General features: G+C 38.2%; 1 protein-coding gene across 1 annotated transcript in view; it reads left to right on the forward strand.

The window, feature by feature from the left end:
* The window catches only part of LOC122690337 (RNA polymerase II elongation factor ELL2-like), a 47,492-nt gene extending 24,381 nt beyond the window's left edge, over positions 1–23,111 (forward strand). The window contains exons 2-4 of the mRNA XM_043897384.1: positions 11,448–11,614; positions 15,888–15,988; positions 21,224–23,111. Coding sequence (XP_043753319.1) covers positions 11,448–11,614; positions 15,888–15,988; positions 21,224–23,111 — 2,156 coding nt within the window. The remainder of the gene's footprint in view (positions 1–11,447; positions 11,615–15,887; positions 15,989–21,223) is intronic.
* Positions 23,112–25,909: the final 2,798 nt, after the last annotated feature.

Genomic DNA, 25,909 nt, shown 5'->3' on the forward strand with positions numbered 1-25,909 from the left:
GATTCAGACTGGATCTAACTGGTTACTACTCTGTTTGACTACAAAACTAGTAAATGGTATAGGATGGATATCAGTACGATCTAGGATACCTGGTGTAAGGGAGGAGGCACAGCTCCCCATGCAATCAGTTGTTCTCCTATTATCACTAGAAAGCAAGAAAGGAAATGTTCTCATTTTCCAACTCATAGGTACAAAGAATCAGAGAAAAGAAGTGGGCTCATTTTGAGAGGGTTGTAGCTAAAGCATCATCTTATGGGAAAGGGGAATTTCACTTTAAGGTGGGAGGTGAGTCATGCTAGAAAGGGGCTGCTAACTGTGATGTCAGAGTTCTAGAAGGGAAGGAATGTACTTGGTTCTATACCAAAGGAAGTTCTTAACAGTGTGAAGACACAAGGAGGAAATAGTAGAGCTCTTCTGGAGCTCAGAATTTGTATCAGGACAATGGATAGGTGAGAAATGGTAGAATTTAGTTCTAAACTAGGCCAGGTCTGAAGAGGTTTGATAACTGGCAGATGATTCAGACTGGATCTAACTGGGTACTACTCGGTTTGACTACAAAACTAGTAAATGGTATGGGATGGATATCAGTAAGATTGAGGATACCTGGTGTAAGGGGGGAGGAATAGCTTCCCATGATGCCTACTCTCTTACAGAGGACTGTCCAGAGTTTAGAGTTTGTCAGCCTTGTTAGATTGACTGGAGTGAAGAACAGTGGTCAAAAGCAGGTTTTGAAGCGTCACCAAAGCATACTAAGATTGATTCATAATGTTTTGTCATATTAGCTGCTTCAGCATTTGCTGGAGAGCCAGGTAGGATTATGTTGGCTTGCCAAAATGGGACAGTGATTGTCTAGTGGCCTTTCAAAATACATTAATGTGTAGTCATTTTGCTTGTCATCTCAACAAATCACACAAGGCCTTGTGAACTAAACATTGATTACATGGTAATAACAAGGCAAGCTAGACACTTTAAGAGAAATTCAATTACTTTTAAATTTTTTTAAAATTAATTTATTTTAATTGGAGGCTAAATACTTTACAATATTGTGGTAGTTTTTGCTATACATCATGAATCAGCCACAAGTGTACATGTGTCCCTCCATCCTTTCTCCCACATCCCTTCTCACCCCATCACTCTGGGTTGTCCCAGAGCACCAGCTTTGAGTGCCCTGCTTCATGCATCAAACTTGCCCTGATCATCTATTTCATATATGGTAATATACATGTTTCAATGCTATTCTCTTAAATCGTCCCACCCTCACCTTCTCCCACATACTCCATAAGTCTGTTCTTTACATCTGTGTCTCTTTTGCTGTCTTGCATAAAGGGTCATTGTTACAAGCTTTCTAAATTCCATATATATGCATTAATATACTGTATTGGTGTTTGTCTTTCTGACAAACTTCACTCTGTATAATAGGCTCCAGTTTCATCCACTTCATTAGAACTGACTCAAATATGTTCTTTTTTAAAGCTGAGTAATATTTCATTGTGTATATGCACCACAACTACCTCATCCATTTGTCTGCTGATGGACATCTAAGTTGCTTGCATGTCCTAGCTACTGTAAACAGTGATGCAGTGAACATTGGGGTACATGTGTTTCTTTCAATTCTTGTTTCCTTGGTGTCTATGCATAGCAGTGGGTTTGCTGGATCATATGGCAGTTCTATTTTCAGTTTTTTAAGGAATCTCTACACTCTTCCCCATAGTAGCTGTACTAGTTTGCATTTCCACCAATAGTGTAAGAGGATTCCCTTTTCTCCACACACTCTCCAGCATTTATTGTTTGTAGACTTTTAGATGGCAGCCATTCTGACTGGCATGAGATGGTACCTCGTTGTGGTTTTGATTTGCATTTCTCTAATAATGAGTGATGTTGAGCATCTTTTTGTGTATTAGCCATCTGTATCTTTGGAGAAATGTCTGTTTAGTTCTTTGGCCCATTTTTTGATCAGGTTGTTTAGTTTTCTGGTATTGAGCTGCATGAGCTGCTTCTATATTTAGGAGATTAATTATTTGTCAGTTGTTTCATTTGGTATTATTTTCTCCCATTCTGAAGCCTGTCTTTTCACCTTGCTTATAGTTTCCTTTGTTGTGCAAAAGCTTTTAATTTTAATTAGGTCCCATTCGTTTATTTTTGCTTTTATATTTCCATTACTCTGGGAGGTGGGTCATAGAGGATCATTTTTATTTTTATTAGTTGGAGGCTAATTACTTTACAATATTGTAGTGGTTTTTGCCATACATTGACATGAATCAGCCATGGATTTACATGTGTTCCCCATCCCAATCCCCCCTCCCACCTCCCTCCCCATCCCACCCCATGCACTGGGTCTTCCCAGTGCACCAGCCCTGAGCACTTGTCTCATGCACCCGACCTGGGCTGAAAAGATGCTCAACATAGAGGATCTTGCTACGATTTATGTCGGAGAGTCTCCTGCCTATCTTGTTCCTATAAGAGTTTTATAGTATCTGGTCTTACATTTAGATATTTAATCCATTTTGAGTTTATTTTTGTGTATGGTGTTAGAAAGTTTTCTAGTTTCATTCTTTTACAAGTGGTTGACCAGTTTTCCCAGCACCACTTGTTAAAGAGATTGTATTTTCTCCATTGTATATTTTTGCATCCTTTGTCAAAGACAAGGTGTCCATAAGTGTGTGGAATTATCTCTGGGCTTTCTATTTTGTTCCATTGATCTATATTTCTGTCTTTGTGCCAGTACCATACTGTATAGATGACTGTAGCTTTGTAGTATAGTCTGAAGTCAGGCAGTTTGATTCCTCAAGTTCCATTCTTCTTTCTCAAGATTGCTTTGGCTATTCAAGGTTTTTTGTGTTTCCATACAAATTGTGAAATTATTTGTTATAGTGCTGTGAAAAATACCTTTAGTAGTTTGACAGGGATTGCATTGAATCTATAGATTGCTTTGGGTAGTATACTCATTTTCACAATATTGATTCTTCTGATCCAAGAACATGGTATATTTCTCCATTGATTTGTGTTATCTTTGATTTCTTTCATCAGTGTTGTATAGTTTTTTATATATGTAGGTCTTTTGTTTCCTTAGGTAAAATTTTTCCTAAGTATTTTATTCTTTTTCTTGCAATGGTGAATGGGATTATTTCCTTAAATTCTCTTTCTGTTTTCTCATTGTAGGTATATAGAAATACAAGGGATTTCTGTGTGTTAATTTTATATCCTGCAACTTTACTATTTTCATTGATTAGCTCTAGTAATTTTCTGGTGGTGTTTTTAGTGTTTTCTATGTAGAGGATCATGTCATCTGCAAACAGTGATGGTTCTACTTCTTTTCCAATCTGGATTCCTTTTATTTCTTTTTCTTCTTTGACTGCTATGGCTAGGAATTCCAAAACTATGTTGAATAGTAGTGGTGAGAGTGGGCACCCTTGTCTTTTTCTTGATTTTAGAGGAAATGCTTTCAATTTTTTGCCATTGAGGATAATGTTTGCTGTGGGTTTTTCATATATGGCTTTTATGTTGAGGTATGCTCCTTCTATGCCTGCTTTCTGGAGAGTTTTATATCATAAATGGGTTTTTAATTTTGTCAAAGGCTTTCTCTGCATCTATTGATATAATCATATGATTTTTATCTTTTAATTTGTTAATATGGTATATCACATTGATTGATCTGTGAATATTGAAGAATCCTTGTGTCCCTGGGATAAAGCCCACATGGTCATGATTAAAATATTTAAATATGTTGTATTCTGTTTGCTAGAATTTGTTGAGAATTTTGCACCTATGTTCATCAGTGATATTGGCCTGTAGTTTTCTTTTTGCGGGACTTCTTTGTCTGGTTTTGGTATTAGGGTAACGGTGGCCTCATAGAATGAGTTTGGCAGTTAACCTTCCTCTGCAATTTTCTGGAAGAGTTTGAGTAGGATAGTTGTTAGCTCTTCTCTACATTTTTGGTAGAATTCACCTGAGAAGCCATCTGGTCTTGGGCTTTTGTATGTTGGAAGATTTTTTACTATAGCTTCGATTTCCATGCTTTGATGGGTCTGTTAAGATTTTCTATTTCTTCCTGGTTCAGTTATAACCTTATATATAACCTTCCTTCCTGGAAGGTTATACTTTTCTAAGAAATTGTCCATATCTTCCAAGTTGCTCATAGTAGTCTCTTATGATCTTTTGTATTTCTGTGTTGTCCATTATGTTTTTTCCATTTTCATTTCTAATTTTATTGATGGGATTCTTCTCCCTTTTTCCCTTGATGAGTCTGGATAACAGTTTGTCTATTTTATTTATCTTCTCAAAGAACCAGCTTTTATTTTTGCTGATTTTTACTATAGTCTCCTTCATTTCTTTTTCACTTATTATTGGTCTGATTTTTATTATTTCTTTCCTTCTACTAACTTTGGAGTTCTTTTCTTCCTTTTCTACTTGCTTTAGTTGTAAAGTTAGGTTGTTTATTTGATGTTTCTCTTGTTTCTTGAGGTAGACTGGTATTGCTATGGACCTCCATCTTAACACTGCATTTACTGAATCCAATATGTTTTGGGTTGTCGTGGTTTCATTTTCATTTGTTTCTATGCATATTTTGATTTCCTTTTTTATTTATTCTGTGATCCCTTGGTTATTCAGAAACATGTTGTTAAGCCTTCATATGTTTGTATTTTTTTTTCATTTATTTTTAATAGTTGGAGGCTAATTACTTTACAATATTGTAGTGGTTTTTGCCATACATTGACATGAATCAGCCATGGATTGACAGGTATTCCCCATCCCGATCCCCCCTCCCACCTCCCTCTCTACCGAATCCCTCTGAGTCTTCCCAGTGCACCAGGCCCGAGCACTTGTCTCATGCATTCAACTTCGGCTGGTGATCTGTTTCACTATAGATAATATACATGTTTCGATGCTGTTCTCTCAAAACATCCCACCCTTGCCTTCTCCCACAGAGTCCAAAAGTCTGTTCTGTACTTCTGTGTCTCTTTTTCTGTTTTGCATATTGGGTTATCATTACCATCTTTCTAAATTCCATATATATGTGTTAGTATGCTGTAATGTTCTTTATCTTTCTGGCTTACTTCACTCTGTATAATGGGCTCCAGCTTCATCCATCTCATTAGGACTGGTTCAAATGAATTCTTTTTAATGGCTGAGTAATATTCCATGGTGTATATGTACCACAGCTTCCTTATCAATCTGTCTGCTGACGGGCGTCTAGTTTGCTTCCATGTCCTGGCTACTATAAACAGTGCTGTGATGAACATTGGGGTGCACGTGTCTCTTTCAGATCTGGTTTCCTCAGTGTGTATGCCCAGAAGTGGGATTGCTGGGTCATATGGCAGTTCTATTTCCAGTTTTTTAAGAAATCTCCACACTGTTTTCCATAGTGGCTGTACTAGTTTGCATTCCCACCAACAGTGTAAGAGGGTTCCCTGTTCTCCACACCCTCTCCAGCATTTATTGCTTGTAGACTTCTGGATAGCAGCCATCCTGACTGGCATGTAATGGTACCTCATTGTGGTTTTCATTTGCATTTCTCTGATGATGAGTGATGTTGAGCATCTTTTCATGTGTTTGTTAGCCATCTGTATGTCTTCTTTGGAGAAATGTCTGTTTAGTTCTTTTGCCCATTTTTTGATTGGGTCATTTATTTTTCTGGAATTGAGCTTCAGGAGTTGCTTGTATATTTTTGAGATTAGTCCTTTGTCTGTTGTTTCATTTGCTATTATTTTCTCCCAATCTGAGGGCTGTCTTTTCACCTTGCTTATAGTTTCCTTTGTTGTGCAAAAGCTTTTAAGTTTCATTAGGTCCCATTTGTTTAGTTTTGCTTTGATTTCCAATATTCTGGGAGGTGGGTCATAGAGGATCCTGCTGTGATTTATGTCGGAGAGTGTTTTGCTTATGTTCTCCTCTAGGAGTTTTATAGTTTCTGGTCTTACATTTAGATCTTTAATCCATTTTGAGTTTATTTTTGTGTATGGTGTTAGAAAGTGTTCTAGTTTCATTGTTTTACAAGTGGTTGACCAGTTTTCCCAGCACCACTTGTTAAAGAGGTTGTCTTTTTTCCATTGTATATCCTTGCCTTCTTTGTCAAAGATAAGGTGTCCATAGGTTCATGGATTTATCTCTGGGCTTTCTATTCTGTTCCATTGATCTATATTTCTGTCTTTGTGCCAGTACCATACTGTCTTGATGACTGTGGCTTTGTAGTAGAGTCTGAAGTCAGGCAGGTTGATTCCTCCAGTTCCATTCTTCTTTCTCAAGATTACTTTGGCTATTCAAGTTTTTTTGTATTTCCATACAAATTGAGAGATTATTTGTTACAGTTCTGTGAAAAATACCGTTGGTAGCTTAATAGGGATTGCATTGAATCTATAGATTGCTTTGGGTAGAATAGCCATTTTAACAATATTGATTCTTCCATTCCATGAACACAGTATGTTTCTCCATCTATTTGTGTCCTCTTTGATTTCTTTCATCAGTGTTTTATAGTTTTCTATGTATAGGTCTTTTGTTTCTTTAGGTAGATATACTCCTAAATATTTTATTCTTTTTGTTGCAATAGTGGATTGTGTTGTTTCCTTAATTTCTCTTTCTGTTTTCTCATTGTTAGTGTATAGGAATGCAAGGGATTTCTGTGTGTTAATTTTATATCCTGTAACTTTACTATATTCGTTGATTAGCTCTAGTAATTTTCTGGTAGAGTCTTTAGGGTTTTCTATGTAGAGGATCATGTCATCTGCAAACAGCAGGAGTTTCACTTCTTCTTTTCCTATCTGGATTCCTTTTACTTCTTTTTCTGCTCTGATTGCTGTGGCCAAAACTTCCAAAACTATGTTGAATAGTAGTGGTGAGAGTGGGCACCCTTGTCTTGTTCCTGATTTCAGGGGAAATGCTTCCAATTTTTCACCATTGAGGGTGATGCTTGCTGTGGGTTTGTCATATATAGCTTTTATTATGTTGAGGTATGTTCCTTCTATTCCTGCTTTCTGGAGAGTTTTAATCATGAATGGGTGTTGAATTTTGTCAAAGGCTTTCTCTGCATCTATTGAGATAATCATATGGTTTTTATCTTTAAATTTGTTACTGTGGTGTATTACATTGATTGATTTGCAGATACTAAAGAATCCTTGCATTCCTGGGATAAAGCCCACTTGGTCATGGTGTATGATTTTTTAAATATGTTGTTGGATTCTGTTTGCTAGAATTTTGTTAAGGATTTTTGCATCTATGTTCATCAGTGATATTGGCCTGTAGTTTTCTTTTTTTTAGCATCTTTGTCTGGTTTTGGAATTAGGGTGATGGTGGCCTCATAGAATGAGTTTGGAAGTTTACCTTCTGCAATTTTCTGGAAGAGTTTGAGTAAGATAGGTGTTAGCTCTTCTCTAAATTTTTGGTAGAATTCACCTGTGAAGCCGTCTAGTCCTGGGCTTTTGTTTGCTGGAACATTTCTGATTACAGTTTTGATTTCTTTGCTTGTGATGGGTTTGTTAAGATCTTCTATTTCTTCCTGGTTCAGTTTTGGAAAGTTATACTTTTCTAAGAATTTGTCCATTTCTTCCAAGTTGTCCATTTTATTGGCATAGAGCTGCTGGTAGTAGTCTCTTATGATCCTTTGTATTTCAGTGTTGTCTATTGTGATCTCTCCATTTTCATTTCTAATTTTGTTAATTTTGTTCTTCTCCCTTTGTTTCTTAATGAGTCTTGCTAATGGTTTGTCAATTTTGTTTATTTTTTCAAAGAACCAGCTTTTGGCTTTGTTGATTTTTGCTATGGTCTCTTTAGTTTCTTTTGCATTTATTTCTGCCCTAATTTTTAAGATTTCTTTCTTTCTACTAACCCTGGGGTTCTTCATTTCTTCCTTCTCTAATTGCTTTAGGTGTAGAGTTAGGTTATTTATTTGACTTTTTTCTTGTTTCTTGATGTAAGCCTGTAATGCTATGAACCTTCCCCTTAGCACTGCTTTTACAGTGTCCCATAGGTTTTGGGTTTTGGTGTTTTCATTTTCATTCGTTTCTATGCATGGTTTGATTTCTTTTTTGATTTCTTCTATGATTTGTTGGTTATTCAGAAGCGTGTTATTTAGCCTCCATATTTTTGAATTTTCAACAATTTTTTTCCTGTAATTGAGATTTAAACTTACCTCACTGTGGTCAGAAAAGATGACTGGAATGATTTGAATTTTTTTGAATTTACCAAGACTAGATTTATGGCCCAGGAAGTGATCTATTCTGGACAAGGTTCCATGTGCACTTGAGAAAAGGTGAAGTTGATTGTTTTGGGGTGAAATGTCCTATAGATATCAATCAGGTCTAGCTGGTCCATTGTGTCATTTAAAGTTTGTGTTTCCTTGTTAATTTTCTGTTTAGTTGATCTATCCATAGTTGTGAGTGGGGTATTAAAGTCTCCCACTATTATTGTGTTAGTATTAATTTCCTCTTTCATACTTGTTAGCGTTTGCCTTACATATTGCGGTGCTCCTATGTTGGGTGCATATATATTTATAATTGTTATATCTTCATCTTGGATTGATCCTTTGATCATTATGTAGTGTGCTTCTTTGTCTCTTTTCACAGCCTTTATTTGAAAGTCTATTTTATCTGATATGTTTATTGCGACTCCTGCTTTCTTTTGTTCTCTGTTTGCATGAAATATTTTTTTCCAGCCCTTCACTTTTAGTCTGTATGTGTCTCTTGTTTTGAGATGGGTCTCTTGTAGGCAGCATATATAGGGGTCTTGTTTTTGTATCCATTCAGCCAGTCTTTGTCTTTTGGTTGGGGCATTCAACCCATTTACATTTAAGGTAATTATTGATAGGTATGGCCCCATTGCCATTTACTTTGTTGTTTTGGGTTCACGTTTATACAACCTTTCTGTGTTTCCTGTCTAGAGAAGATCCTTTAGCATTTGTTGAAGAGCTGGTTTGGTGGTGCTGAATTCTCTCAGCTTTTGCTTGTCTGTAAAGCTTTTGAATTCGCCTCCATATCTGAATGAGATCCTTGCTGGGTACAGTAATCTAGGTTGTAGGTTATTCTCTTTCATTACTTTCAGTATGTCCTGCCATTCCCTTCTGGCCTGGAGGGTTTCTGTTGATAGATCAGCTGTTATCCTTATGGGAATCCCTTTGTGTGTTATTTGTTGTTTCTCCCTTCCTGCTTTTAATATTTGTTCTTTGTGTTTGATCTTTGTTAATTTGATTAATATGTGTCTTGTGGTGTTTTGCCTTGGGTTTATCCTGTTTGGGACTCTCTGGGCTTCTTGGACTTGGGTGGCTATTTCCTTCCCCATTTTAGGGAAATTTTCAGCTATTATCTTCTCGAGTATTTTCTCATGGCCTTCCTTTTTGTCTTCTTCTTCTGGGACTCCTATGATTCCAATGTTGGGGCGTTTCACATTGTCCCAGAGGTCCCTGATGTTGTCCTCATTTCTTTTGATTCTTTTTTCTTTTTTCCTCTCTGCTTCATTTATGTCCATCATTTTATCTTCTACCTCACTTATCCTATCTTCTGTCTCCGTTATTCTACTCTTGGTTCCCTCCAGAGTGTTTTTGATCTCATTTATTGCATTATTCACTTTTAATTGACTCTTTTTTTATTTCTTCTAGGTCTTTATTAAACATTTCTTGCATCTTCTCAATTTTGTCTCCAGGCTATTTATCTGTAACTCCATTTTGTTTTCAAGATTATGGATCATTTTTATTATCATTATTCTAAATTCCTTTTCAGGTAGATTCCCTATCTCCTCCTCTTTTGTTTGACTTGTTGGGCATTTTTCATGTTTCTTTACCTGTTGGGTATTTCTCTGCCTTTTCATCTTGTTTAGTTTGCTGTGTCTGGAGTGGGCTTTCTGTATTCTGGAGGTCTGTGGTTCCTTTTAATTGTGGAGGTTTCACCCAGTGGGTGGGGTTGGACGATTGGCTTGTCAAGGTTTCCTGGTTAAGGAAGCTTGCGTCGGTGTTCTGGTGCATGGAACTAGATTTCTTCTCTCTGGAGTGCAATGGAGTGTTCAGTAATGAGTTTTGAGATCGGTCTATGTGTTAGGTGTGATACTGCAGCCTATAAGTTGATGCTCAGGGCTATGTTCCTGCGTTGCTGGAGAATTTGCATGGTATGTCTTGCTCTGAAACTTACTGGCTCTTGGGTGGTGGTTGGTTTCAGTGTAGGTATGGAGGCTTTTGAATTGTCTCTTATTACTTAATGTTCCATGTCGTCAGGAGTTTTCTGGTGTTCTCAGGTTTTGGGCTTAAGTCTCCTGCCTCTGAATTTCAGTTTTATTCTTCCAGTAGTCTCAGGAATTCTCCAACTATACAGCACTGATAATAAAACTTCTAGGTTAATGGTGAAAAGATTCTCCACCATGAGGGACACCCAGAGAGGTTCACAGAATTACATGAAAAAGAGGAGAGGGAGGAGGGAGATAGAGATGAGCAGGAGGAGAAAAAGGGGGACTCAAGAGGAGAGAGACAGATCTACACAGTTGTCTGTTCCCAAAGTGTTCTCCGTAGCCCAGACACCCACAAAGATTCACAGAATTGAATTGGGAAGAGAAGGGGAAAGGAGGAAACAGAGGTGTTCTGAGGTAGAAAACTCAGAGTCAAAAGTGGGAGAGAGTAATCATCACCCTCCTGAGTAAAAATGGGAACTGAATATTGACTTCTTAAATGTCCAAAATTTATATCACATACTGAAAAACAACGATTAAAAATCTAGAGTAGAGGTTAGACTCTTAAAAATACAATGTTAAAAACAAAAACAAAAACACAAAACAATTTTAGAAATATATATGAAGTTTGGTTTAAAAATAGGGTTTCTCTCTTTTTTTTTTTTCAAGGTTATAGTGAAATGAAAATGAAACTTAAGGAGTAGTAGAGGAGTAATAGAGGACTTTAAAAGGAAATATGAGAAAAAAAAAAAAGGAAAAAAACAAGAAAAAAATTTTTTTTTCCTGATTAAAAAAATCGTAAAAATATATGAAAATGAAAGTTAAGGAGTAATAGGGAGTAATAGGGAATTTTAAAAGAAAATAAAAGAGAAAAAATAAAAAAGAAAAGAAAAGAAAAAAATTTTTTTTTAATTTAGAAAAAAAAGTAAAAATATATCTAGGAATTTCTCTGGAGCTGTTGCAGTCAGTGTGGGTTCAGTTCAGTTTCAGATAGCTCCTCATTCAAGCTTACACTTCTCGATATCTATAGGCCCCTTCCGGTGTAGTCAGTGTTATCTACAGTGATTTTAATCTGTTGCACGGGTCCCTTCTGAAGCGGTTCCCTTTGTTTATTTGGCTTCTGTTTGCCGGTCTCTTCAGTGCCTAATTTCCGCCCTGACACAGGCGGGCGGAGGTGGTCTCTTGTTCAGGTTCGCTAGTTCCGTCGCGCTGCAGGGAAGTGTAGGGTGCTGTTTTCCCTGTCTATGCTGCTCAGGCTCCCGGCTGCTCTATATGGAGCGTGACCTGCATTGCATGCGTTGCGTGCGCAGTTTTTGGGTACTCCACAAAAGCGCGGACTCGGTTGCACCTGCGTTTTTTGCCTTCCCTGGCCCGAGCAGCTCAGGCAGCCAGGAGATTGACGGGTGCACTCTCCCCGGATGCGGTGTGCCTTCTCCCCTCCGCGTCCCCAGCCCCAGTCCCTGCCCATGCTGGTCAGGTGCGTGCGCCCTGTATCTAGCCGTGACCCTCCTGGCGGATGTCGACCATCCAGAATCTCAGGAAGTCTTTGGTTAGAAACTGGAGGCCTGTTTGTAGTGTGGTAGGGGATTCCGTCTTTGGGGCCGAGTTTGCCCTTTTCCTCTCCCCCAGCCTCCTGCCTCCGGCGGGGCTGGGCCGGTCCACAGCCGGCTAGCTCCTCTGGACTTGCTCAGACCCTTTGTTCTACGAACGGCCGGCAGTGTGTTCGGGCCGGTTAATTTTCTCTCTCTCTTTTGCTGTCCCACAGTTTAAGTTGGTATCTCACAAAAGCTCCCTCTGATTGCCCTCAGGGCACTCAGGCCCGGTCCTTATCCTAAACAATGCCACCCGCTCCTCTCCGTTCCGCCCCCACTTGCTGGTGGTGGATGCGGGCGTCTGGGGTACTTTTCTGCTGGGAGTTGCTTTTAGGCACGTAATCTGTGGGGTTTATTTATTTATTTGTTTATTTTCCTCCCAGTTAGGTTGCCCTCCGAGATTCAAAAACTTCCCCCAGACCCGCCAGTGAGAGGGTTTCCTGGTGTTTGGAAACTTCCTCTATTAAGACTCCCTTCCCGGGATGGGTCTCTGTCCCTAGCTCTTTTGTCTCTCTTTTTATCTTTTGTATTTTGTCCTACCTCCTTTCGAAGACAATGGGCTGCTTTTCTGGGCGCCTGATGTCCTCAGCTAGTGATCAGAAGTTGTTTTGTGAAGTTTGCTCTGTGTTGAATTGTTCTTTCAATGAATTTGTAGGGGAGAAAGTGGTCTCGCTGTCCTAGTCCTCCGCCATCTTGGCTCCTCCCTCTGTTTGTATTTTTAATAGTCTTTTTCCTGTAGTTGATATCTAATCTTACCACAATATGATTAGAAAAGATGCTTGAAATGACTTCAGTTTTTAAAAATTTACCAATTCTAGATTTATGGCCCACGATGTGATCTATCCTGGAGAATGTTCCTTGTGCATGTGAGAAAAAGTTGAATTCCATTGTTTCTGCGTGAAATGCCCTATAGATATCAGTTAAGTCTAACTGGTCCATTGTATCATTTAGAGCTTGTGTTTCCTTGCTAATTTTCTGTTTGGTTGAACTGTCCAAAGCTGTGATTGCGGTATTAAGGTCCCCCATTATTATCATGATGAGATGTTTATATATATTTGTAATTGGTATATCTTCTTCTTGGATTAATCCTTTGATCATTATGTAGTGTCCTTCTTTGTCTCTTATCACAGTCTTTATTTCAAAGTCTATTTTATCTGGTATGAGTATTGCTACTCCTGCTTTCCTTTGGTCCCCATTTTCATGAAATAAATTTTTCCAGCCCTTCACTTTCAGTCTGTATGTGTCTCTAGGTTTGAGGTGGGTCTCTCGTAGACAGCATATATAGGGGTCTTGTTTTTGTATCCGTTCAGCCAGTCTTTGTCTTTTGGTTGGAGCATTTAACCCATTTACGTTTAAGGTAATTATTGATAAGTATGATCCCTTTACCATTTACTTTGTTGTTTGGGGTTCATTTTTGTAAACCTTGTCTGTGTTTCCTGTCTAGAGAAAATCCTTTATCTTTTGTTGAAAAGCTGGTTTGATGTTGCTGAATTCTCTCAGCTTTTGCTTGTCTGTAAAGCTTTTGATTTCTCCTTCACATCTGAATGAGATTCTTGCTGAGTAGATCAATCTTGGTTGTAGGATTTTCTCTTTCATCAGTTTAAGGATGTCCTTCCATTCCCTGCTGGCCTGAAGGGTTTATATTGAGAGGACTTGTTATCCTCATAGAGATCCCCTTGTGTGTTATCTGTTGCTTTTCCCTTGCTGCTTTTAGTATTTGTGTTTGATCTTTGTTAGTTTGATTAATGTGTGTCTTTGGGTGTTTTACCCTCAGATTATCCTGTTTGGGACTCTCTGGGTTTCTTGGACTTGGGTGGCTATTTTCTTCCCCATATTAGGGAAGTTTTCAACTATTATCTCCTCAAGTATTTTCTCATGCCCTTTGTTTTTATTTTCTTCTGGGACACCTATGATTCAAATGTTGTGGTGTTTAGCATTTTCCCAGAAGTCTGTGAGGCTGTCTTCTTTTCTTTTAATTCTTTCCTCTCTGCTTCACTTATTTCCATCATTCTATCTTCCACCTCACTTTTCTTGTCTTCTGCCTCAGTTATTCTACTGTTGGTTCCCTCCAGAGTGCTTTTTATCTCAGTTATTGCATTATTCATTATTGATTGATTCTTCATTATTTCTTCTAGGTCCTTGCTAAACATTTCTTGCATCTTCTCAATCCTTGTCTCTAGTCTATTTATCTGTAACCCCATTTTGCTTTCAAGATTTTGAATCATCTTTACTATCATTATTCTGAATTCTTTTTCAGGTGTACTCCCTATCTCCTACTTTTTTGTTTTGGTTTGGTGGGTTTTTATCATGTTCCTTCACCTGCTGAATATTTCTCTGTCTTTTCATTTTATTTGGATTGCTGTGTTTGGGGTTCCATTTTTGCAGGCTGCAAGTTCACTGTTCCTCTTAATTGTGGAGTCTGCTCCCTGTGTGTGGGTTGCACTAATGGCTTGTCAGGGCTTTCTGTTTGGGGAAGCTTGTGTCTGTGTTCTGGTGGATGGAGCTGGATGTATTCTCTCTGGAGTGCAGTAAAGTGTCAAGTAGTGAGTTTTGGAGTGTCTATAGGTTTGGCTCAGCTTTGGGCAGCCCATTTTTTTCATGTTCAGGGTTGTGTTCCTGTTTTGCTGAAGAATTAACATGGTGTGTCTTTCACTGGTACTTGTTGGCTCTTGGCTGGAGCTTGGTTTCAGTGTAGGTGTGGAGACTTTTGGGTAAGCCCTTGTCTATTAATGTTCCTTGGAGTCAGGAGTTCTCTGATGTTATAAAGTTTTGTAGTTAAGCTTCCTTCCTCTGGCTTTCAGTCCTCCTCCTACAGTAGCCTCAAGACTTCTCCATCCATATAGCCTAGAAGGTAAAACCCTTAGGTTATTGGCAAAACAATTCTCCACAGCCAGGAACACCCAGAGAGATTCACAGAGTTATATAGAGAAGAGAAGAGGAAGGAAGGAGATAGAGGTGACCTGGATTAGAAAAGTGAAAGCAAAGTCACTCAGCCGTGTCCGACTCTTTGCAACCCCATGGACTGTAGCCTACCAGGCTCCTCAGTCCATGGAATTTTCCAGGCAAGAGTACTGGAGTGGGTTGCCATTTCCTTCTCCAGGGGATCTTCCCAACCCAGGGATCAAACCTGGGTCTCTAGCACTGCAGACAGACACTTTACCATTTGCACCACCAGGGATTAGAAAGGGAAAGTCAAAAGGGGAGAGAGCAATCAAGTTGGTTATCAAATCCCTCAGGAAAAATTGATACTGAAGATTAGATTCTTAGAGGTAAAAGATTTATAAATGTCAAAAAGCAGAGATTGAAAACCTAGAATAAATTTTAGACTCTCAAAAATACAATATAAAAATACAAAACATAATCAATCACAAAAATATTTTTAAAATATGTGGAATTTGTTTTTAAAAATAGGGGTTTTTTTGAAAGGTAGTAGTAGGCTATAAAAATGAAATTTAAAGAAGTAATAAATAATTAATTTTTAAAACAATTTAATAAGTGATAATAGTAAAAATAATAGGAAAATAATAGTATAATAGTAAATAATAGTATAATAATAGTAAAATTAAATAATAAATAGTAAATAATAATATAATAGTAAAAAATAGTAGGAATTTCTCTGGAGCTATTGTAGGTAGTGTGGGGTCAGTTCAGTGTCAGACAGTCCCTTGTTACAGCTTGTAGTTGTTCTCAAGGTCTATAGGTGCCCCTCAAATGCACAGTCTCCAGTGTTAAATGCAGGGTTTAATCTGATGCATCTGTCACTTCCAGAGCAGTTCTCCCTTCTTTGTTTATTTTGGCTTCCTCTGTTTGCAAGTCTCTTCTGTGTCTAATTTCTGCCCTGACACTAGGGGGCGAAGGTGGCCACTTATTTAGACTCACTTGTTCAGTTGTATTGTGGGGAGGGAGGAACACTGCAAACAAATACCACTGGCATGTGTGGGGAGTGTTCGCAGTGGATGGACCACACTGGGTTTGCCACAGCCCAAGGCAGCATGTACTTCCCAGGTCTACATTGCTCAGGCTCCAGGGTACTCTGCAGGGGCACTGTCCCAAGTGGGCCCTGCATTTCATACAGTTCCCAGGACTAAGCACTCAGGTTCTCATGTGCTCCACAGGGGCATAGACCCTTAAGGGCTGTGCATTTTGTGCCCTTCCCAGGTCCGTACAGCTCAGGTGACCCGGGTGCTTGGCGAGCACACTGTCTCAGGTGGGCCATGCATCTTATTCACCTCCCTGGTCCTGGCCACTCAGTTTCCTGGGTGCGCCACGAGAGCACAGTCCCAGGTGTGCCATGTGTCTCTTCTGGCATCTGATCTCAGGCTCTGACCCTCCTGGCAGATGTCAACTGTCCAGGATCCTAGGAATATATGGTTAGCAACTGGGATCCTGCTCACAGTTTGGTGGAAGATGCAGTCTCTTGGGTGAAGATTGTAGCAGCCCCTTGCCTTCTAGCCCTTGCACAACTGCCTCTCTGCCTCCAGGAGGTAGGGCCCTATATGGCAGCTGGTTTGCTCAATCCTTTGTTCTGTGAGTGCAGCAGGGATCATTGTGAGGCCTTAGAGTGTTTTGTGGGAATGGTTCTTTATTTTTGTCTCTCTGGTGATCCCAGGGTTTGGGTTGCTGTCTCACATTACTCCCTCAGATTGTCCTCAGGGCATTCAGACCTGGTCCTTACCCTAAGGACTGATGATTCAGTGTGTGCCTCCTTGCCCAGTCCCCATTCACTGGTGCGGACACAAGCATCTGGGCCACTTCTCTGTCTACCCTAGTGGTTGTGGTTAGGTGTATATTCTGTGCTTTTTTTTTTTTTTTCCTCCTCATGGTTATGTTGCCCTCTGAAATTCCAAAACTCCCCCTACATATATCTGTGAGAGGGTTTCCTACTGTGTGGAAACTTTTCCTCCTCACGACTCACTCCCCAGGATGAGTCTCTGTCACTAAATTTTTTGTCTCTGTTTTTGTCTTTTATATTTTGTCCTACCTCCTTTTGAAGAGATTGGACTGCCTTTCTAGGTGCCTAGTGTCCTCTATCAGCATTCAGAAGTTGTTTTGTGGAAGTTGCTCAACATTCAAATGATCTTTTGATGAATTTGTGGGGGAGAAAGTGGTCTCTCCATCCTGTTCCTCCACCATCTTGGGACCTCTGAAAGAGAAAGTCAATTTTTAGAATATAATTTATTACTGCTACCTACTTAATAAGAAAGTTAGGATAGTATTCAATAATTTGATTGATTAGCTTTTTCTTTTTTTTTTTACCTTCTGTATCTTTTTTTTTTTCATTTATTTTTATTAGTTGGAGGCTAATTACTTCACAACATTTCAGTGGGTTTTGTCATACATTGACATGAATCAGCCATGGATTTACATGTATTCCCCATCCCGATCCCCCCTCCCACCTTCCTCTCCACCCGATTCCTCTGGGTCTTCCCAGTGCACCAGGCCCGAGCACTTGTCTCATGCATCCAACCTGGGCTGGTGATTTGCTTCACTATAGATAATATACGTGCTGTTCTCTCGAAACATCCCACCCTCACCTTCTCCCACAGAGTCCAAAAGTCTGTTCTGTACTTCTGTGTCTCTTTTTCTGTTTTGCATATAGGGTTATCATTACCATCTTTCTAAATTCCATATATATGTGTTAGTATGCTGTAATGTTCTTTATCTTTCTGGCTTACTTCACTCTGTATAATGGGCTCCAGTTTCATCCATCTCATTAGAACGGATTCAAATGAATTCTTTTTAATGGCTGAGTAATATTCCATGGTGTATATGTACCACAGCTTCCTTATCAATCCGTCTGCTGACGGGCGTCTAGTTTGCTTCCATGTCCTGGCTACTATAAACAGTGCTGCGATGAACATTGGGGTGCACGTGTCTCTTTCAGATCTGGTTTCCTCAGTGTGTATGCCCAGAAGTGGGATTGCTGGGTCATATGGCAGTTCTATTTCCAGTTTTTTAAGAAATCACACTGTTCTCCATAGTGGCTGTACTAGTTTGCATTCCCACCAACAGTGTAAGAGGGTTCCCTTTTCTCCACACCCTCTCCAGCATTTACTGCTTGTAGACTTCTGGATAGCAGCCATCCTGACTGGCGTGTAATGGTGCCTCATTGTGGTTTTGATTTTGATTAGCTTTTTCTTAAAGCCTGTACAAATAACTTTTCAGCAGCAATTATTATACAGTCCTGTGTGCCTCCAGAGAAATCTGGTTTTATTTCTCAAGCTTTCTTTACTTTGATACCAATTTTTGACCTTGATGAGATAGAATTTGAGTGTACTTTAATATGACAATTATTGTGTATGCAATAAATTATGTTCATTTTTTCCATGTTATTGTTGCCAATACGCTTAACTTCTAATTTTTTGTTATATTATGGTTTTATTTTGTGTGTATATGAACATTTATTTATTATTATTTTAAAACTATTTTATTGAACTATGGTTAATTTGCAATGTTGTATTTCAGGTATATTTATGCTTTTTTTTTTTTTAAACTCTGTGATACATCGGAATTTACAATGTTTTGAAAGAAGACTCCAATATAGTATTTTTCCTAAAATGTTGACAACTTGTCTAAGCAGTGTTCATGCAATGATCTACCCTTCTACATTGATTACTGATGGTCTTTTAAATGGTTTATTAAGTAAATTCTTGGACTATCTCAGATATCTGTTCACTTTTACTCATTTTCAAAGTGTTATGCTAGTTCCTTACTGTATTATTGTAGCTTCATGTTATCAGCTCCTTTGTGGGAATTCTATTAGCTCTTCTTGCAGTTGAATTTTATAATAGTTTTGATAGATTTAAAGAAAATAATCCTGCTAATGTTTTTATTGTGATTTTGCTAAATGCATGTAATAATTTGGAAATATTTGACATCCTTACAATATTCCATTATCTTTTCAGAAATCATGAAATCTTTCTTCATGTTTTCAAGTCTTCTTTTATGTCTGTTAGTACTATTTTGATATTTATGCCTCCCTTTCCAGTTTCTTACTAAGTAAAATTCTGTTGTTGTTATTTCCAGTGGGAATAGAACTATCCTAGAAGTATTTTATTCTTCCAGATTTTGCATAAAGATAGTGAAGGATATATGATTACTTTCTGTGCCTACTAGAGGTCTCCAAGAAGAATCAAAAAAAGTATGTGTGCATACATTAGAGCATTATATTGCTGAATATATTTTAGAAGTTCATTGGTTTTTCTGAAGTATTTTGCATTCTCCCTGCAACAGTGATTTCAGTTTTTTAAAATATAAAAATACTGGGACATTAACAAGAATATGAAAAAATTCTTGAAGAGGAACAGAACATCTCACTGTCATTAACAGACAATCTAACCTCTTGGTGTGACTGTAATATATCTTTGCCAGGAGAAAAGCAAATGTACTATTATTCATTCTTTTGACAAATATTTTAGAGAGTACTTTCTACTGTGCACCTGCTAATTCTAGAGGGAGGTACTAGGGACAAAAAGGAAGGGTCATACAAATTTGTGTAGAATGTAGTTGCCACAGGTATAGAATCAGAATCTAATAGAGGAGACAGACACATGAGTAATAAATGATAAGATGTGTGGTGTTTTTCATAGATCCACTGTGCTCTGGGACTGTCATGAAGGGGGAAGTATTAGTTTTGAGTAGAGGAAGGTCTTATGGATGAATGTGACATTTGAGGGGGACTTCTAAGGCTGAGTAGAAATTTAATGGGCTGAACCTAAGATGAATGAGACAAGTAGAGAGTATTGATGATGCCCTCATTTGCTCAACAAGTGATGGACATTTAGGTTGTTTCTATGTTTTTTGCTTTTGTGAACAATGCTGCAATGGACATGGGAATGGAGATATATCTTTGAGATCTCATTCGCATTTCCTTTGACTATATACCCAGAAGTGGGATTGCTGAATCACATGGTAGTTCTATTTTTAACTGATTAAGGAACGTCCATACTGTCTTTCATTGTAATTGTACCAATTTATGGTCCCACTAACAGTTCATGAATGTTCATTTTTCCTCACATCCTGACCAACACTTGTTATCTCTTGTCTTTTAGATGATAGCTATTCTGATAGGTCTGAGGTGCTCATTGTGGTTTGATTTGCATTCCCCTGATAATTAGTGATATTGAGCACCTTTTCATTAATTTTATTCTTTAAGTAATGAGAACAATGACTTGTTTTCGAGTAAAGTTGATTGGAATTATAGTTGATATTTTGAAGACAGAAAGAAGAAGAAAAGATGGCAGGCAAGAAATCAAGTTAGGAAGAGAGGACATGATGTTGGATAAGATGCTTTTGGCCTAAATTAGAACAATGGCTGTGGTGTGGGAGAGGAAGGGGTTGATTGGAATGTTATGCAGAAAGACTTGATAAGAATATGAGCAATATGAGAACAAGGATTTTTGTTCGCTTCAATTTTGTTCATTGCCATATTCCCAAGCATCTAGAATACTGTTTGGCACATGATAGATATTAGGTAACTATCTATTGGATGAATGATATTTGGTGGCTGAATAATTGTTTTGGAGGGAAATTAATGAGAAGTATATTTGAGGGGGTAGCAGAAGATGATGTTGAGGTTTTCTAGTTGTGTGATAAGGTGAAAGATGCTGCCATCAGTAAAGGTTGACAAATCTGAGAATAAGATGGGCGAGGAATGTGAAGACGTTGAGGAAGGAGAATTGTGCCTTATATTGTTTAGGGTGAAATTTGTTGGAACTGGCTGGAATTTCTTATAATCTGTGTACATTCTGTAATTCCACTGTACATCTCTAGCATGAGTGGCTGCAAGATTTCTTTCAGTATGGGCAAATTTACCTGGGTAATCCTGTGATCTGTTGAGGATCATCTTTAGGAAGAATGTAAAGAAGCAGAATAATGGGCAGAAGGGGCGAGCTAAGGAGCTGAAAAGTCCTTCCACTCATTGGTAATGGTTAGTTGAGAAAGAGAAATGACCACCTCTAAACTGTTGGCTTTTACCCACTATTTAAACAAAATAGCATGTTTAGCTATCAAGTGAGATTGCCTGTTGATAGGGCAGGCTCCAATCCCAAGAAGGATTCAACAGCCCACATGCATGTCAGAGTAAATACAAGGGGAAGTAAATGTTAATTATACTATGTGGAAGCCCTCTCCTCTAGTTTCCATAAGCTTGAGACCTCTATTAATCCTCCTATTAAGTACTTCTACTTGATGTTAGGTTTACTGGGAAAAGATTATGTACTGAGTTCAGAGAATAATTCAACACTTTCCACTTAAGGTTAACAGTTCCTCCTGAAGAGGAATGAAAAATGTGAAAGGAAGAACATTGGAAAGTGATTAGATCATTCCACCACATTTACCTCTCCAAGTTCTATGTCAACCAGGCACTTCTTGCTTTTGTTACATGGGCGAAAAGTCTCTTAGTTTTATAAACAACAGCCTAGGAGAAACATTTTCAGCCAAAGAAGGGCATTCTTTTCTAAAGTATCTTACTGTGTAAACTTTGATCTTTACAGATGTGACTATATGAAGGCTTCCAGAGACAGAGAAGTGGGAGAAGTGGTACGTCAGGAAGGAGAGGTGGCAGTGGATAAGGTAGTCTGTATAGAGCCAAGGCAAGTCCATGACTTTGTGCTATCCAGGCAGTTTCCCAGGCCAGCCATTCAGGCAATTGATTCCTGTGGCAACCATGGAAACACAGTAATGCCTCAGTCTTATCTTCAGTTCCAAGGACTCCCAGAGCTTATGAAAATTTCCCCAGACATTTCACCTACTGATGGATACAGGTTTCACTTTCAGTTGTCGAATGTGGATAAAGACAACCATCAAGACCATATGCAACAAGATGTCTCCAGCTATTGTCCTTTACAGCCCAGTTGCTTGCATTTGCTGCAAGATAAAGACATGGAGTGTACAGCAATCTACTCTGAGCTGTTGATGCAGGTGAGAAAGAGACAGGCAGATGAGGAATCCTGCAACAAGTGGAAATACATAAGACCACGTGGAGCAAAAAGAATGCCAATTCGGAAAGCACCTCAAGTCATTCCAGATCCAGTGCCTGAGAGAAAAAGAACAGCTCCTGTTAACCTGGCTTACACAGTTCGTAAATCACGCGTGCCCAATAGTGTTCACACTCGGCCCTATCGGGAGAGAGTGATTCACTTATTAGCACTGAAGGACTACAGGAAACGTGAACTTCTTATTCGACTTCAGAGAGACGGCATGACTGCAGAGGACAAGGACTCCCTTGGAAAAATTTTGCAGGAAGTAGCTCATCTGAATACTCAGGATCTTTCATATTCTTTAAAGAATTGTGTTTTTAAAGAGCTCCAAAGAGACTGGCCTGGGTACAATGAGCTGGACAGGCAGGCATTGGAGTTAGTGCTTGCCAGAAAAGTAAATCCATTTCTCAATGTTACTGGTACTGACCATCCAAAATTTTCTATAGGTTCCAGTACAGATGAAATATTTTTTCCTTCTCAGGAACAGCTTTACAATTCAGCTGATATTGATTATTCAAAGAACAAAAAAGTTAGAATATCTCACCTGACAACTAAACAACAGTCAGCATCAAGTGGTCATTTGAATAACGCCAGTGAAATGTCTGCCCTGGGTCACCCACCATGCTTTGAATCTATCACTGGTCTTAGCTCTCCATCATTGCCCAACATCCACATTCCGACTTCAAATTCTCTTCAGCCTGTCTATTCTAAGTGTAGTTATTCTAGCATTACAGAAGGACCTGAGACTCAAGACCCACGTGTTGACAGGTTTAGTCAAAGCAGTAAAATTTTTGAGTGCCAGCAGGGTAAACACTCTCTGCAAACATTAGCCTCTATTTCGGTTACAATGAATTATCCGAAGCATATGGAGAAACAACATTCACTGACTGGTGAGAAATTCAAATACAAATCTATGGAATATAAAGCAAAAAGCAAAGAGCACAGTATTAAGATTTTGGAGAAACAACAGACAGATAGTGAAAGACAAGATGAAGGTGCAAAACCAAATTCAAGTGAAGAAGTTGCAAAGGTTTGCACTCCCACTGAGAAGACTTGTTCAACATCTGAGCTTCCAGATTATCTGACTAGCTATATAACTATAATTTCCTCTGAGCAACGTGAGCGTTATGAGCAGGAATTTAGAGTAGATTATGAGGAATATAAGGCCTTGCATGAAAAGTTGCTGCCTTTTTCTAAAATATTTGTTTCTCTAACTTCAAAAAAGGAACAGTTTACTCCAGATTCAAGAGAATATGAAGCTATTAATAAAAAAATCTCATTAGAATATCAGAAGATGAAAGAGATGAATCACAATTATTTTGAAGAAAAACTCAGATGCCAATATCTCTACAATAAGCTGGCTCACATTAAAGAGCTGATAAATAATTATGACCAGCAGTGAATACAGTCATAGCCTGAGAATAGTTCTAGGACCAGAGTAAATAAATGTAAGCTTATTTATTTAAAATTCCAAATTACTTGCTCTAAGATTCTAAAAGGATGAAGCTTCGCGGTTGAAACAATCAGTAGTACTATTGTAATTTTCCTTTTTCTTTTTATGTTTATTTTAATTTTTGTTTTTTTTTTATTTTATTAGCTTTATGTTTCTCTTATTTTTATTTGATTCGTTTGTTTTATGTTGATTTATGTTTCTTTTTGCTTTTAAGTTTCTTTTTATTTATTCGTATCATTTACTTTTTATTTTCTTTTGCCTTTCTTTTATGTACTTCTGAAGTTGTTTCATCTGTTCCCTTCTACCTCAAAATTTGTTTTCATTCCTTTTGTTCTTTTCAAAATATTCTGAGGATCCAGTGACTTTGAAACAAACTTGTACACATTTAAAAAATAAAAGCTTATAATGAGCAATGGAAAGTGCTTTTGAATAAATATAGCCTCTTTTGCTTTTTTAACACTTATGCAAGTTTGTCCTTAAAACACAGATGTTTAGAAAATTATAGAAAATACTATGATTCTTCAAGCAGTACACATTTTCGTTTCATTAAGTTTATTTGTTGATGAAGCATGAAACTTGATTTTATCTTAGAGAGCACAACTTATGTGGTCAAACATGCAAAGCTTTTAACAATTCTACGTTATCTCTTCAAAGTACTGCCAGTTGAAACAGGGGAATATTATGTTTGTAAATTTAAGTCTTTAAATGTTTTCCAAAATATGAATATTGTCTTTAGTAAATGTTTGTTTCCATCATCTAATAGAAAGGTAGTACATACCAAAGAATGACAGTTTTGTACAATAGAAAGGTTAATAATAAAATGAACACTTAACAACTTGAAAACCAATTTAGGAAGCAGAGGATTCCCAAGTCCTTTGCAGGTACCTTTATTCTCTTATCTTTCCTGTATCCCTGTCCCGCCTCCCCTGAAAGTGATAAACACTCCCCCAAATTTATGTTTACCTTTGATTTTCTTTTTAAATCAGTCAGTTCAGTTCAGTCGCTCAGTTGTGTCTGACTCTTCGTGATCCCATGGACTGCAGCACACCAGGCCTCCGTGTCCATCATCAACTCCTGGATCTTGCTCAAACTCATGTCCATTGAGTCAGTGATGCCATCCAACCATCTCATCCTCTGTCGTCCCCTTCTCCTCCTGCCTTCAATCTTTTCCAGCATCAGGCTCTTTTCGATTGAGTCAGTTCTAAGCATCAGGTGGACAAAATATTGGAGTTTCAGCTTTAGCATCAGTCCTTCCAATGAATATTCAGGACTGATTTCCTTTAGAATTGACTAGTTTGAACTCCTTGAAGTCCAAGGGACTCTCAAGAGTCTTCTCCAACACCACAGTTCAAAAGCATCAATTCTTCAGTTCTCAGCTTTCTTTATGATCCAACTCTCACAACCATACATGACTACTGGAAAAACCCCATAGCTTTGACTAGACGGACCTTTGTTGGCAAAGTAACATCTCTGCTTTTTAACATGCTGTCTAGGTTGGTCAGAGCTTTTCTTCCAAGGATCAAGTGTCTTTTAATTTCTTGGCTGCAGTCACCATAAGGAGTGATTTTGGAGCCCAGGAAAGTAAAGTCTCTCACTGTTTCCATTGTTTCCCCATCTATTTGCCATGAAGTGATGGGACCAGATGCCATGATCTTAGTTTTTTGAATGTTGAGTTTTAAACCAATTTTTTCACTCTCCTCTTTCACTTTCATCAAGAAGCTCTTTAGTTCTTCTTAGCTTTCTGCCATTAAGGTGGTGTCATCTGCATATCTGAGATGATTGATATTTCCCCCAAAATCTTGATTCCATCTTGTGCTTCATCTGGCATTTCACATGATGTACTCTGCATATAAATTAAATAAGCAGGGTGACAATATACAGCCTTGACAAACTCCTTTCCCAATTTGGAACCAGTCTGTCCATGTGTGGCACTAATTGTAGTTTATTGACCTGCATACAGAGTTCCCAGGAGGCAGGTAAGGTGATCTGGTATTCACATCTCTTGAAGAATTTTTCACAGTTTGTTATGATGCACCCAGTCAAATACTTTGGTGTAGTCAATAAAGCAGAAGTAAATGTTTTTCCAGAACTGTCTTGCTTTTTTTATGATCCAGTGGTGTTGGTAGTTGATCTCTGGTTCCTCAGGCTTTTCCAAACCCAGCTTGAACATCTGGAAGTTCATGTTTCACGTACTTTTGAAGACTGGCTTGGTGAATTTTGAGCATTTCTTTGCTAGCGTGTGAGATGAGTGCAATTGTGCAGTAATTTGAACATTCTTTGGCATTGCTTTTCTTAGGGATTGGAATGAAAGCTGACTTTTTCTAGTCCTGTGGCCACTGTTGAGTTTTCCAAATTTGCTGGCATATTGAGTGCAGCACTTTCACAGCATAATTTTTTAGGATTTGAAATAGCTCAAATGGAATTCCATCACCTCCACTAGCTTTATTCATAGTGATGCTTCCTAAGGCCCACTTGACTTCACATTCCAGGATATCTGGCTCTAGGTTGAGTGATCACACCATTGTGGTTATCTGGGTCATAAAAATCTTTTTGTATAGTTCTTCGGTGTATTCTTGCCACCTCTTCTTAATATGTTTGGCTTCTGTTAGGTCCATACCATTTCTGTCCTTTATTGTGCCCATCTTTGAATGAAATGTTCCCTTGGTATCTCTAATTTCTTGGTATCTCTAATATCTACTATATTTATAAGCATCTTTAAACAGTATATTGTTCACTTTTTTAATCTT

This window comes from Cervus elaphus, chromosome X, assembly GCF_910594005.1.
Source record: "Cervus elaphus chromosome X, mCerEla1.1, whole genome shotgun sequence".
Classification (NCBI taxonomy): domain Eukaryota; kingdom Metazoa; phylum Chordata; class Mammalia; order Artiodactyla; family Cervidae; genus Cervus; species Cervus elaphus.